We start from the raw sequence: 15,322 nt of genomic DNA, 5'->3' as shown, positions 1-15,322 counted from the left end.
CTGCATGGAGCTCAGACTTATGAGAGGAGTCTTACAGATAAGCAAATGTCGATTCCTTGGATCAGATGACCTTTTGAACCAGTGTTGTTGGAAACAGTCCCAGTCATCCTCCCCAGGCAGTGGCACAACTACCCTTAAAAATGGGAGTGAAGAGGAAGAAAATGAATGCTAGATGCAGAAAAGAGGGGGCCAAACTGATGTGTTATGCAGGGGATGTTTCCTTAACCTTGGGCCACAGTCATTTTCTGGTCATGGGTTTGGATTTGAGTACTGGCTTTCCCTCCCCATCATCCTTTGTGAGGGAAAACTTAGTCATTAAGTTCCCTGGACTGCAAGGACCAGAAGGGCTGCTCTTAGCAATTCAACTCCCCCCAACAAGTCATGAGTGCAGTGATTCTGGCTGAGGGTAGTGGGGAAGGAAAGGTGTTTTGGGAGAAGTTCTCTGTGGATGCTGATATACCCCTAGCTGAATAATAACCCCAGGAATGCAGCACTGCTCTAAGTGCACAGGATAGAATCAGAGCTTGTACACTTAGTGGGTTGATAATGATAATGACTCCCATTTATTCAGCACATACCTCTACATGCTAGGCACAAAACCAAGAGCTTTGCAAACATTATCTCTTTAATTATTTATAATAATATTGGGAGACAGGCATTGTTATATCCAATTTGTCTGGTACATGGTAGACTTCCAGTATGTGGTGAGTAACTAAGACTCTCCTTCCCCTCACAGAAGAAACTAACATTTATGGAGCACATACTAAGAGCCAGACACCACACCATGTTTATTAGTTTAATTAACCCTCTCAGCTGCCTATGAGGTAGGTGTTAAGAACTTTGCTTTATATATGGGGAAACCAAGGCTAAGTAAGAGAGGTGAAGTGACCTGTCCAATGTCACACAGTAAGTGGAGAAGCTATGATCCGAACCCCGACCTGTCTGCCTTCTTCCCATTCCATCACACTGCTGGGAAATGAACAGAGGGTCCAGGTCCAGAGAGGGAGGACGGGGAGGAGGGAGGAGCTCTCATAAGAGGTGGACAAATATCTTCCAGAAGAAGGGAAGTGCTAAGGTGTGAGGAGAAGGGAGGATGCTTGGAGAAGGAAGCTGGAGGAGTGGTACCATTAATAAGAGGTGAGGGCCTCCCTGGTGGCGCAGTGGTTGAGGGTCTGCCTGCCGATGCAGGGGATACAGGTTCGTGCCCCGGTCTGGGAGGATCCCATATGCCGCGGAGCGGCTGGGCCCGTGAGCCATGGCCGCTGGGCCTGCGCATCCGGAGCCTGTGCTCCGCAACGGGAGAGGCCACAGCAGTGAGAGGCCCGCATATCGCAAAAAGAAAAAAAAAAAAAAAAAAAAAAAAAAGAGGTGAGATCCCATCCTTCCCAGATCCAAGTGTTCCCCACCCTCTGCCCTGTGAGCATGGGCCCTGACTTCCATGTTGCCCAAGGGAGTGGGGTGATCTACGTATAGTTCTGTTTATGAGGTGAGCCGGGGCAGCTCTCATCGACATTCTGTGTACTGTGACATACTTGTTTGTCCCTAGTGTCTCAGTGAAGCTCGGGAGGGTGGGGGGACAGAAGATGCAAGGTAGAGAAGAGGAGAATCAGAAAGAGCCCTACCCACTGTGTAAGCCTGGTTGAAGCACTCAAGCCCTCTGGACCCCAGATTCTGCTGTAATGAGGGGCAGGGCTTCCATGATCTCTTAAGTTCTGGGGTCTGAGTTCCTCCCTGGGGAAGGGGTACCCTAGTGGACTGGTAAAGACCTGGTTTTAAATCCTGGTGGACATAACCCTGTGTTTGTATTTCCATGGCCATTCGTGCCCAGAGGAGGTGGATGACTTGAGGGACGTGAGGGACTTAGGGTGAGTTTGCAGGGAAGAGCAGAGCACAGGCTGGCTCAGCCCTTTGTCATTGTCTTTGGGATCTACCTAGCACGGAGGACACACCTCCTCAGCATCTCAGCTGAGTTTACAGGGGAGACCCCAGGGGCAGGTCTACACTGTTGGCTGGGCCTGGGACAGGGTGAGTTGGTCTCTCCATTTCAAGGGTGAAACTTTAATAAGCTGCTCCTACACTGTATTTTCCAACCCGGCCATTAGGTACTCAAGGTGATATTTTTAATCTTCATCGGCTGTCTCTCGGGTCTCTCAGTTGTTCAGAACTTTACGAGGAAGAGGGGATGACTTATTATGTGTCCCAAACCTTAACACTCAACTCTGTTACTTTCCTCCTGTCTAACCTGGAGCAGGTTGCTACTTAACCTCTCTGAACCTAAGTGTCATCATCTATCAAAAAAAGAAAAAGGGTAATAATTGTACCTTTCTCACAGGATTATTTGTGAGGCTGAAGGGAGTTAATACATGTAAAGCAGTTAGCATGGTGCTTGCTGCACAGAAGTGCCCAATAAGTGGTGGGAATTCCTGTCTTGAGGAGCTGCACACCTTGGAGGGAGCCTAACGGTTGCCTCCCAAGAGGTTTTCTGATTAGCTGAGGGCTCCTTGCAGAACTCACCCTCCCTTCCCTGTAGTGAGGCAATCATTCATTCAACAAACATTAACTGTTTCTCCGAGAAGGTAGAAGAATTTCAAGTCAGAAAGGACAGATGGCAGCTGCACACTGGGCCTTTCCTCAGAAGGAGGAGAGACTGCTGAGGCCCATTTAGGGCAGAGGGCTTTAGGGTATAGGAAGTGAGCTTGAGCTCACCCTCTTGAGCCCCAAGCCTTGCAACACACCCACAGCAGGTGAAGCCGGGCTCCAGAGAGGCTGCTCCCCAGGAAGCCACATAAAGCCGCAGCGCTAAGCCCAGCAGCTTCTGAGCCACGCACCAGGAAACATGAGGATACAGTTGGTTTTCTCCCAGACAGCCTGGGGTCTCTGACAAATAGGCGTCTCAATTCCTTTCTATCTAAAGTCAGGACAGTAGCATTTGCCACAAAGCAGCTGGGCTGTGAGGATTACCATCATCTAGAAATGGGCTTTAATGTAAACTATCATATTGACACACATGCGAGTTTCTTCTACAACATGCACACACGGAGGCATCTCTCCGGGGCTCTCAGCATCAGCTGGCTGCCCCAGAATAGCTCTAAGCCAGTCGGTGGGGGCAGGAGAATTCGGAACCGCCGCTGTCATGGAAAGAACAGCTGTCTGCATGCTCTGTGATGAGGCAATGTCAACTACCCCAAGAACTGTGTCCTCTTAAGAACCTTTACATCATTTTCATAATCGAGTTCGAGAAATTGCACAATATTCATTACTTTTCTTTTCTGAGCTGTACACATTTTTCTGGGGAGAGGAGAGGAGTCCCTGGAGGTCTGCCAGCTGGCTGACGATGAACCAAAATCAGACACGGAAAAGTTACCCAGTGCCTTTGCTCCTGATGGACTGTGAGAAAGAGAAGCATTGAAATCGAGCTAACTGCAAAGGAAGTGGAGGGGGGAGAGAAGGCTTTGGGATATTACAGAGTCAAGTCTGCCACAAAGGCTTAGAAGACAGAGACCGACTTTACGTGCCCTGAAAAACAAGCACTGGCAGGCAGTGTGGGCTGGGGTGTAGGGGTGGGCTACGAAGCAGGGAGGGGAGAGATGTGTATATTTTCCTAGTAGCAGCCAGTTTTTCTCTGCACTGGACTCAACAAGATTATCTGGAGCCTTTCTGACAGTATATTTGTTAGTTAGGAAGCCAGGAAGCTATGGGCATTTCCAATCAAATGCCAAGAGGCAATAATCTATGCATTTCTTGGTATCTCATATCTAGACGGATGCCACAATAAAGCAGGCTGGCAGCTTGATGGGCTGCATTAAGGCAGATCTGACCAGGAGATACAGCAGAGATCCACTGGGCACCCAGCTACCCTGCATAATGGCCCACGGCAGAAATGGGAGGTGAAAACTGCGGGATATTACTCTCCACTGTTGAGAATGATCGAGGTGACTGGCATTTTACCAGCATCTTATCACCAGTTCAATGTACTTATTGCTGTCACTACAGCAGCAGTGTTGGGAGAATCGCTTTAAGGGGATGTAGATAGCGGCGCACTCACATTCTCAGTCCACTCAAGAAAGATTCTGGAGGCTTGAGATCCGGACAACATAAAGCATCATTAATCTTTGTGATTCCAGGGTAAGTTCTCAACATGGATAAGAAAACCAACATTAAAAAAAAAAAGATCCAGGCTTCCCTGGTGGCACAGTGGTTGGGAGTCCGCCTGCCGATGCAGGGGACACGGGTTCGTGCCCCGGTCCGGGAGGAGCCCGCATGCCGCGGAGCGGCTGGGCCCGTGAGCCATGGCCGCTGGGCCTGCACGTCTGAAGCCTGTGCTCCGCAGCGGGAGGGGCCGCAGCAGTGAGAGGCCCGTGTACCAAAAAAAAAAAAAGATCCTGCCATTCAGGACACAGTGGGAGGACACATCCTGCCCCACATCCCTCACAAAGCGTGTCACGGATATGATGCGGCAACACGGTACCCGCGTGCCCCAGCTCTCGGCCGGCACCACAGCAAGGCTGAGCACACCCCATGAGGACCTCAGATCATTTAAGCTGATCCTCTTCTGCAGAAGCTCAGTAAGGTGGAGGGATTCACCCAAGTTCCACAAAGATGGCAGAAGCCAACTGCTGCCACACCTGACTAGGGGTTGCCTTTACCTAAGAACTGCTCCCGGGAGACGGAATGGAAATCGTCGCTCTCAAACTTGTTTGACCTCAGCCCACAGCTCACTTCCTATACCCATTCCCACTTCTGCTGGAAGAACAAAGAATTGAAAAGGAATGCAATGCTCACCATGATAAAAATACAACACATTAAACAAGAGCCAAATACTCACTAGAAGTAAAGTGGTAAACAAGGCAAGTATAACTGCAGTTGAATAACACAGCCAATCCAAGGCAACTCTGGTGGCACTCATAGCAAAGGGCTCCTTCCCCAGTCTGCAAAATCCCAGCTCTGCCTGGGCTCATTCACAAGCATTGCATGGTCACCAGGCATCGCCTTGGCAGTCAGAGACATCTTAACAGAATTATGAATTTGAGTCCTCAGGAAACTAAGTAAAACATCAATGTTGGTTCATAAATGACACATTTCAGTAAGCTTTAAGTAACACACTATGCACTTTATCGATCGGTAAAAAGCCTTTAGTTGTATGTGAAAATGAAAATCCATGAATTGAAGAAGAATGAATTTGCCTGTAAGAACTGAAGAAAGAACACTCTGGAATATTCAATCCGTTTGGAATCATCAGGAAGAGTCCTGTGGCCCACCAGTGGGTTTCAAACCTAGAGGAACACTGACCTAATGCCACCATCAGCTCTGGGACAGACATCTGTGTCCTCCATGGGCAAAACGTGCACTCAGGGAGACATTTCCACGAGGAACCGTGTGTGGACTGTAAGAATAAGGGGCAGGCGGTTCCTGCCGAAGGGTTAGCCTCCACAGTCCCATGAGGGGACGTCTCAGTTGGGCTCCTGGAAAGTGCTGGGAGGGAGGGGGAGGCTGCAGGATCTCCTCGTCTGAAAATCTCTGAGAACACCCAGGCCAGTTGGCCTCCCAGAAGCTTTGACACTGACTTGCCTGAGGGGAGGAGGTGGGCTCAGACCACCCTGACTAGCCTTTTCTGCACCATCCAGCCTTCAACGCCTTCACTGTCCCCATACCTTTCCTGTCCTCCTGTACAAAAGTCTGTCTGAAGCCAGCCTTGCTCAACAGCCAGCAACTGACTTGTCTGGACTCTGGCTTGGGCAGGCGCTCAAGCGATCCACCCCAGACAGTGGTTGCGACTCCCTCTCTGACTGTTTCAAAATGCACAGTAAGTATGGGCTTGGGTCCCAGAGGTAAGACAGATATGGATTCAAACCCGAGTTATGCCACTAACTAACTATGCGCCCTCTCTAAGCCTCGGTTTCCTCATCTATAAATTGGAGATAACTATCTCAGGGGGCTGCAGTTAAAACTCAAAATTGATCCAATGCAGGGAAAGTGCTGAGCACACAACTAGCCATACAGTGAGTGCCAGGAGGCCATGGCTATTGTTGTCGCTATCAGCTGCTGACCTCCGGTGGTGCTCTGTGCTCACGCCTGACAAATCCAACCTCTTCTGTGCAAGCTCTCCTAATCATCAAGTCAAAGTACCTCCCCAGGGGGCTTCCCTGGTGGCACAGTGGTTGAGAATCTGCCTGCTAATGCAGGGGACACGGGTTCAAGCCCTGGTCTGGGAAGATCCCTCATGCCGCGGAGCAACAAGGCCTGTGAGCCACGACTGCTGAGCCTGCGCGTCTGGACCCTGTGCTCTGCGGCAGCAAGAGAGGCCGCGATAGTGAGAGGCCCACGCACCGCGATGAAGAGTGGCCCCCGCTTGCCACAACTAGAGAAAGCCCTGGCACAGAAACGAAGACCCAACACAGCAAAGATAAATAAATTAATTAATAAACTCCCACCCCAACATCTTCTTTAAAAAAAAAAAAAAAGTACCTCCCCATACCAAGACTCCCCTTTTCTGAACTTCACAGTCCTCATTCCAGCACATATTGTTCTTTAAACATCTCATGCAAGTGCCTCATGATCTTCCTCATTCCCCACACTAGCTTGTCAGCTCCTTGAAGGTCTGGCCTGCTTTATATTGACTCTGTTTCACCACAGTCCCCTCCCCCATTAACCTGGTTCAAATGGCTTGAATACAGCATAAACAAATAGATATTGGATAAATAAATGTGTGAGGTGTACACACATAATATTTTCAGCTATCTACACATTTGGTATTTATGATGTAGAGAGACAAATAACGAAAAATGATGAGACATGGGATTTCATCCCCCACCCGGCAAGTGAATTACCGTGTAGCCTTAGGCTGGGTGTTGACAAATGTAGCAACTGCCACCAGCCTCCCTCCCAGGACTGGTGAAGATGGATTAGGCTTTTAAGGAGCAATGCTGAAACACAGCCGGCTACTTGATCTTAAGTAAAGAAGAGCATCTGGGTTCTGTTGGTAACAAATGGATCTCATTCTCTTCTAGCATTTCCCATCTCCTTCTGCACAAAACTAGCAAAATAAAAAATAAGCCTCAACTCTTATAAATCTGATTTCCAGAGAAAATCTTTTCCTAGCAACTCATTCCCGTGCCAGGAAATTTTTCAAGAGGCTAATCTAAATTCCTTGTCTCACTTTGAGCTCACTTTCCTTTGTCTACTGCCAAATGAGATCAACAATAGCTTTGACTACCATTATACAACAATTATCTTTATTCTTACAAATCTTTATTTCACTCTGCTTTCCAGTAGTTGATTGAGACTAGAGGTGACCTTTCCCTCCCCACCAATATTCACGCCACTTCTTTCTTTCTTCTCCATTCTTCCTTCTCTTCTTTCTCAATCTCCTAACCCTTAGGCCTCCCAGTGGTGCCCACATCAGCTGGCAGTGCCTAGTCCTGTAGGAGTCACCCCACGTTAAAGCTGCTCCAACAGCTGGTTTAGGGCCAGGCCTAGTGCACGGGCACCATGAACAGAATCCAGAAGACCTATCCCTGTTTGCAACACTGATCCACTATGAGCTGGATCCTCGAGGCTAGCTGAGCCTTTCTGTGATTCAGGGACAATCATTCCAACTGTAAAACTGTTATAAGGATTCCTCCCCTTTATAATGGTAATTATAGTGTGATTAATACTAACACTACTTAGGATCTTGGAAATGTTTTTAACTCCCCAAAGAAAAGGTACTGGGCTAATATAAGGTGCTGAAACTTCAGAATGTAGCAAATACATCCCTTAGGATAATAGGGCAGAGAAAACAAACATGAACATGGTATGAGAAAGTGGCTTTCAAACATGTTCAAGCAGAGCCTGTCTTCAAATGAAACCTTCAGTGGAATCCCACTCCTAAACCAGATAGAAGTGGAGCTGCTCTGGTTGCAAGGCAGGGGTGGGTGCTGGTGGTGGTGTTGGTGATGGTGTTGATGGTGGTATTGCTGGTGGTGGTGGTGTTGCTAGTGGTGGTTCTGGTGATGGTGTTGCTGGTGGTGGTGGTGGTGGTGCTGGTGATGGTGCTGGTGATGGTGTTGCTGGTGGTGGTGCTGGTGCGGGTGGTGGTGCTGGTGGTAGTGGTGCTGGTGCTGGTGTTGCTGGTGGCGGTGCTTGTGGTGGTGGTGGTTGTGGTGGTGGTGGTGATGGTGCTGGTGCTGGTTGTGGTGCTGGTGCTGGGGGTGCTGGTGGTGGTGGTGCTGGTGATGGTGTTGGTGGTCTGGTGGTGGTGGTGGTAGTGGTGGTGGTGATGGTGGTGGTGGTGGTGGTGGTGGTGGTGGTGCTGGTGCTGGTGTTGCTGATGGTGGTGCTGGTGGTGGTGGTGGTGCTGGTGATGGTGTGGCTGGTGGTGGTGCTGGTGCTGGTGGTGCTGGTGACAGTGCTGGTGCTGGTATTGCTGCTGGTGGTGGTGGTGGTTCTGGTGGTGGTGGTGCTGGTGGTGGTGCTGGTCGATGGCGCTGGTGCTGGTGTTGCTGGTGGTGGTGGTGCTGGTGCTGGTGGTGGTGGTCATGCTGGTGATGGTGCTGGTGTGGCTGGTGGTGGTGCTGGTGCTGGTGGTGGTGCTGGTGGTGCTGATGATGGTGTGGCTGGTGGTGGTGCTGGTGCTGGTGGTGATGGCGGTGCTGGTGGTGATGGTGCTCATGCTGGTGGTGGTGCTGGTGGTGGTGGTGCTGGTGCTGGTGTTGCTGGTGGTGGTGCTGGTGCTGGTGATGGTTTTGCTGGTGGTGGTGCTCGTGGTGGTGCTGGTGGTGATGGTAGTGCTGGTGTTGGTGGTGGTGGTCATGCTGGTGATGGTGCTGGTGTTGGTGTTGGTGGTGGTGCTGGTGACAGTGCTGGTGTTGCTGGTGGTGGTGGTGGTGGTGGTGGTGCTGGTGATGGTTTTGCTGGTGGTGGTGCTGGTGGTGATGGTAGTGCTGGTGCTGGTGGTGGTGCTGGTGGTGATGGTAGTGCTGGTGCTGGTGATGGTTTTGCTGGTGGTGCTGGTGGTGGTGCTGGTGGTGATGGTAGTGTTGGTGTTGGTGGTGCTGGTGGTGATGGTGCTGGTGGTGATGGTGCTGGTGGTGGTGGTACTGGTGGTGGTGGTGGTACTGGTGGTGGTGCTGGTGGTGATGGTGCTGGTGGTGATGGTGCTGGTGGTGGTGGTGCTGGTGGAGGTGGTGCTGGTGGTGGTGGTGGTGTTCCTGGTGGTGCTGGTGGTGCTGGTGGTGTTTGTGGTGCTATGGGCCCAGAACCCACCTTTCCTCCTCCTCACTCATTTCTCTCCCCTCCAGAGTGGTGGTCCCTGCAGTACCCACAGGGAGCCCCTAGGCTTCCATGGGGCAGTGAACGAGGTACATGGAAAGTACCTGAATTTACATAATACAATGAGGGCACTGCAACTCAACCTTCAGTTCTTAAAGGGCCATGTGGCCAACATATTAGTATATCAATGGTCCCACTGCTTTTGTCTTTCTGGTCTGTCTATATGTTTCTTAGCTTGATTTTCATGTACATATATTTTATCACAGTACTTTTTTGTAATGCATCTCAAAATCTTTGTGGAATAAGTTGGTATCTGGATATGTGCACAGAGTTCTAGGAGAGAGAGGCTGGCGTATTACACTGTGACAAGACACTCATAGAGTTTGGCCTGACTTTGCTACAGGACCCACCATTCTGAAGGTGCTGTGGTATTTTACTGTGTTTTATACATGCTGGCTTGAAGTGATTCAAGTGAAAACTAAATACACTCTAAAATGTATTCCAAGATTCTTAAGAAGAGCCTCAAATATAGGGTTTTACTACAAGACGACCCCAATCTCCCCAGAACAATGAAAGATATTCTTAATGCCACTTACAAGACATTAAACATAGATGGCCTAATTAGTCCCTTTACTTCTACTGGTATATTTATTAGGAAGAGGGGCAATAATAAGAAGTACTTTTCTAAGTGAGACAAAGTATAAAACAGCCTGCTGACTTATAAAAATAATGCTTTGTGTAAATTTTACTAAGGGTTATTAAAATTTCCTAAATTATCTACAGAAAAATAAAACACATATTTAAATTTCCATCAGTTTGGAAGACTCAGGAGAAAAAAAATCTGAAATTCAAACAATCACAGTATGCAATTTTTCTGATTTTCAAAGGAGTATTTATAGCTTGAAAGGGAAAGGCTGGCAAAATATATAAAAATTAGGGAGGCAATTCTTTTCCTATTTCAGGAAAATTATAGTTCTTGGAGAAGACATTGAAAATTAGCTCTCAGTTGATACACATGCCTTGTGTTAGAGTTTCTAAAGCCCCTTCCTCTTTTTATTTCTGAAAAGAGAAATTTCTTTCAGAATTTGAAGAATGGCATTGATGACCTAAAGTTCTAAGGTAAAGGTCTGCAAACTACAGCTGAGAAACCAGATCCATCAGACACAGAGTACTTCCCTCTGGCCAGAGCTAAGAATAATTTTCACATTTTAAAAATAGCTGGAAAACTTCAAAAGAAGAAGAATATTTCTTGACACATGAAAAATACAAAATTCAGATTTCAGTGCCCATAGGTAAAGCTTTACTGGAACACAGTCGGGCCCATCCAGTTACATCTTGCCTATGGCTGTCTCTTGCTGCCGCGGCAGAGCTGAAAAGTCATGACCCAAACTGAATGACCCAAAAGCTGAAAACTTTTACACAATCTGGCCTTTACAGAAAAATTGGCCAACCCCTGACCTAAGAGTTGATGCCCACTGGCAGGCCCCTCCGTGTGTCCCTGGGGCATGTGGCAGGAGACATACCTGGTTGAAATGGCACAGGCATTTGTCAAGACACCGCAAGCAGCAGTAGCAGCATCGGGACACACAACTCGACCAGGCACCGTGCTGCTGGGGTCAGGTTAAGAATGAAAGGATCAGTGTCAGAAACAACACAGGAAAGAGGTAAGCAGGCAGTTTCTGTGAACATACCGTGTTCCTACTTGGAGACCCACGTACCTGGGGAAGCACTGCAGCAGTTCTCACTCGGTAGAGAAGTTCTTCTATTCTGTATATGCTACTCCTACTACTAATTATTATCATTACTACTACAGATAAGCAAGATTTCTCTCCTGTGGGCTTACCTGTTAGGACTGCTGTTGACTTCAGCAGAAAGGGAAATGGGTTAGTCCATATTTACTAGTAAAGGTGAACTAGACCTCCTGATTCTAGTAAAAAAAAAAAAAAAAAAAAAAAAAGAATCTCTCTTCCCTCTTCACCTTCCCCTAAGAGTCTTCAATTATAAACTCTGCTTTTTCAAACCAAAGTCTGTGTTCATGAAAAATTCGTATCCCTGAGACAATAAAACTAATGCACTGGAGATACTAGTTACATGTCCACATAAAAAAAGAGTCAGGTTTAATTTTTTTGGAAATACATCCTATAATGAGACTTTCAGGGTTAAATTTTTAGGGATAAATTAGTCCTTCGAAATATAACTTGAACTTGTGTATAACTCAGGAATGAATAATTTAACGAAACTTGTTAGGGGAAGGGGTGATTGAATGTGCCCAGACCCAGGGTGGAGGATCCCTGAAAACAATCCTGAAATAGTTCTCTTTGAGGACCCCAGAAATAACTCAGCCTTACATGGACATTTTCTTGTCCCAATTTTAATTCAATTGGATGAAATTTGACCTGGATACTTTTCAGCCTGGCCATGGTTGTAAATAAGCCACTTAATGTAAGAAGGGTCTCACAGTGGCCGTGTGAAATGTTTAACTTGTAGGTACAGTGTGGGGCTGTAAGGCTGCTGAGGAAGACGATTTTTTTTTAACCTAAAAAGGACACATTTCTCCAACAGTGACACCACTAAAAGGGAGTTTGGCCCCTTAGTCCTTATGGGATCTGGCGAGTGATAAATAACCTTTTAGATCTCTGCAGAGAGGATGACCAGTAACTTCTCTTTCAGATTTATGGAGGCTGTTTCCCCAAAGAATTTAAGGTGTCTAGCTCTAGGGGAGATAGTTAGTCCCCTACTGCTCATTAATTTGTGAGTATCTATTACTAATGCATATATATACCTATAATACCTAAATATGAATATATTTAATATATATAAACTATATGAATATATTTAAAATAAAAAAGCTGCTCTGTTCTCCAAGAAATCCTTCTTCCAAGTTTCCTAAGATTGAAGGATCAATTTCAAAATGCAAGAGCCGGAGTAGCTTGATTTGTCCTGGATGTGCAAATGCTTCTTCAAGTCACAGACATGTAGCTAAGCAGCACTTCAACAGAAATACAAGAAAATACTCTCTGATCAGGGGCAACGGCTTAGCATGCATTTCAAGATGAGGAAGCTAGATAATCAATTGTTCCTAATTAATATACTAATCTTAAATCTTGATTACAGACTTAAATATCAACAATTCAGATTTCTGCTTAAAAGAGCAAACAAAAACAATTCTAAAGTATAATTATGAACCCACATGTAAAACTTCCCCAATTAACTAACAGCACATACATATACCCAAAAGGTTGGACTCATGTACATCTGAGAAACTCTGACCAAGTCACCAACGCTGAAGTGGGGATGGGGTCGAGATTAACATTGTGTGAGAACAGAAAAGTAGGGGAAAATCCAACCTTCCCTTGTTTGGCAGGCCAGAAATACCATGAGAACAGCTGTTTTCCTGGTGTTGTGGTTTCCACTGCCATTCATAACCAAATGTGCATGGAAATAAAAACCAGGGAGGAGAAAAAACCCCAGGCACAAAAGCCCCACAGTTTTCTGTCTTTTGAGCTGAGATTGAGGTCAGCTTGCCCATTTCTAACTATCAAGCACGTGCGTGCGCGCGCGCACACACACACACACACACACACACACACATACACCAGCAACTTCCCAGGTCACCCTCCAGGAAACACAAAAGGTGGGGAATATTTTAGCTTTAAAACAGAAACAAACAAACATTATTCTTATCTTATAGTGTATTTTTCTTTCTTTAAAAAATAAAGCATGATAAATGTCCGTAAAAACTTGCTTAAATTGCATCTTAAGAATGCCTCCCATTTGTTCAGCATTTAAATAAGAAGGAAAACCAGCAAACTCAGAGCTATGCCCTCTCCACCCCACCTCTGCCACCACATTGGAGAAAATCCAACAAACAAAGCTATGAACAAAACAGGGACGGGAAAAAAAGATTGCTGGGGGTGGGGGGATGGGACCTGAAGAACACTGGAGCTTTCTGAACGGCCACTGGCACAGGTCACATTCCTGTCCCGGGACCCAGTGTAGTTTTCCAGCGATTAACTTTTCTGTAACCCAAACACGGAGAGCACCCTGTTTTAGGGTGCTGCCTTACCTTCTCTTTCAGAGTGTTATAGATGTACATGAGAACGGCTCTTGGAATCCTCACCACAGTGATTAAAAATGACCCTTTGACAACTGTTCCCTGATGGTAGCAGAAAAGAATGGACAGAGATGAAAGGATCGGGCGATCAGGAGGGTCATTTTTATTTCTGGGAACAGGAGAAAAAAAAAGACAGCATTTAAAAAACACTATTTAGAAAGAAAAGAGAAACTTCTCTCTGGTTCAAATCATCTGTGGTACTAACAATTTAGAAAGCAGGGACGCCATCTACATTTGGCAAAATTTTTACACTCCTTGGTAGCTAAGGGTAAATGATTTCTTGGACGAAGTTAATTCCTTTTGGTGGCACTCAATGTTACAAACAAGGAACAGAAAATTAAAAAATAAATACTGATGAGTTAAACAAGTTTTCCTCTTTACCACGCCTACCACCTCCACCAATCCATTAAATTGCGTATTGATCTCATTTTCATTTTCAGAAGTTTAATTATATAATAATCCCCAAGGTTTAAATTACACACGTGCATCTGTAAATATTGCCAGTATTAGCTCGGTGATTAAAATCACCACCAAATCACATGACCAGGATTGGCAGCCAGAGAGGAACCAGCTTACAGCGAAGGGAGGAAACGTTCTGGCTTTCACACAGCTCCAAGCTCCTGAAATCCAGCTGATTTCTACTCTGCTCTGTAAAGGTCACTTCACTGTGAATCATTTACGGGACTTGTCATGACACAGCTCTCAAGAATGCAAAAGTCAGTTTCACAGGCAGGAAAAAGTGAAAAAGAACAGAATGGGCATATCCCCTACCCAAAGCTGAAAGATAAAACGAAGGCGGGAGGGCTGATGCAACTCCTCCCCCGACACTCTGATGCCAGTTCTAGAAAATGAGGCCCTTTCCGAAAAGCTACTTCACTGATTCCAAGTGAAGCTTGCTTTCTTCATAATGGATCATTCTACAACTTGCTCTGGTTGCTAATAAGTCACTATGAATTAAGGTTTTGACAAGAATCTAGGTTTTGAGGGAAGAAAAGGAAATTGGCCAGAAATGTTTCAAGAGTTGGCAACAGCCGTATTTTGCTGTTACTTAAATCATCCAGGAAGGAATAGAGAATATGAAAGTAATATTGGGAGCAGAATAACTGCAATCCAGTTGTGCCACAAAAAGGGCGATGTGTGTTTCAACTCAATATTGTTGAAAATAGGAAATACCAGGGAAGCTATTGCTGATATGAATTCATTTAGATCTGATAAACTAGAAAAGTAGCACAGCCAGGAAAATCTGACACATTTTTTTTTCCTTTTCCTCATTCTTTTTTTTTAAAAGGAAGAATGTTTACTTTCCCATTTAGGAGATTTATGTGCCTTAGAACATATTATGGTGCTCAAGAGGGGATGCAGGGAGAAGAAGGCAGCACCTGCTTTCCATCTGGTAGGGAAACATTGTGAACAGGGCCTGGGGGGCTGGTCCTCCAGGTACTGAAGTTTGGGGTTAGGCATCCGCTTTCTGAGGCTTTGCTGGGATGGGATTAACCATTTCAGGCAGAGGAGTGTGCACTGTCTGGACTGCCCTCATCCATGTTGCATCCCAGTGATGGCTCCAGCCACTCCAGGGCTTGGCTGGAAGAAGATGTAGACAATCCAGAAGCTGAGTTACCACGTGAGAGAGAAAACCTGAAAAGAAGGCCAGCTTGTGGAGCCAGGAGTCACTCAATACCTGCCCTGAGAACTACATGCCACCCAACAGGGAAAGGTCAATCAGTGGAGGGTCTTGAAGTCCCCACTTTCTCTCCCTAGACCTTTTTTCCATGTTCAAAGGTAACATCATCTTATCATCCCTCCTCCACTATGCATGTGGCTGGGGCCTTCATCTCTGGTACCTTCACAACCAGCAAAAACTGTCTTCAGGAAGAGGCTCTGATTACACCTGGTGAAGCTTAAACTGAGACTTCACCATATTTTGAGAATTGGCGTTCGGGACTGCAGAGCAGCGAGGGG

The 15,322-nt window shown here is 46.5% G+C and overlaps 1 protein-coding gene across 5 annotated transcripts in view; it reads right to left on the bottom strand.

Annotated features, from left to right (window-relative positions):
- Positions 1–15,322, bottom strand: part of SLC44A3 (solute carrier family 44 member 3) — an 84,078-nt gene that overhangs the window by 14,955 nt on the left and 53,801 nt on the right. For 3 of the 5 annotated variants that reach the window (XM_060085465.1, XM_060085484.1, XM_060085504.1), the window contains 2 exons: positions 13,316–13,472; positions 10,773–10,859 (listed from right to left, as the gene is read on the bottom strand). In XM_060085465.1, coding sequence (XP_059941448.1) covers positions 10,773–10,859; positions 13,316–13,472 — 244 coding nt within the window. The remainder of the gene's footprint in view (positions 1–10,772; positions 10,860–13,315; positions 13,473–15,322) is intronic. The other 2 variants (XM_060085473.1, XM_060085495.1) reach the window with 1 other exon arrangement.

This window comes from Mesoplodon densirostris, chromosome 2, assembly GCF_025265405.1.
Source record: "Mesoplodon densirostris isolate mMesDen1 chromosome 2, mMesDen1 primary haplotype, whole genome shotgun sequence".
Lineage (NCBI taxonomy): Eukaryota > Metazoa > Chordata > Mammalia > Artiodactyla > Ziphiidae > Mesoplodon > Mesoplodon densirostris.
This window is presented reverse-complemented; position numbering and strand designations above follow the sequence as displayed.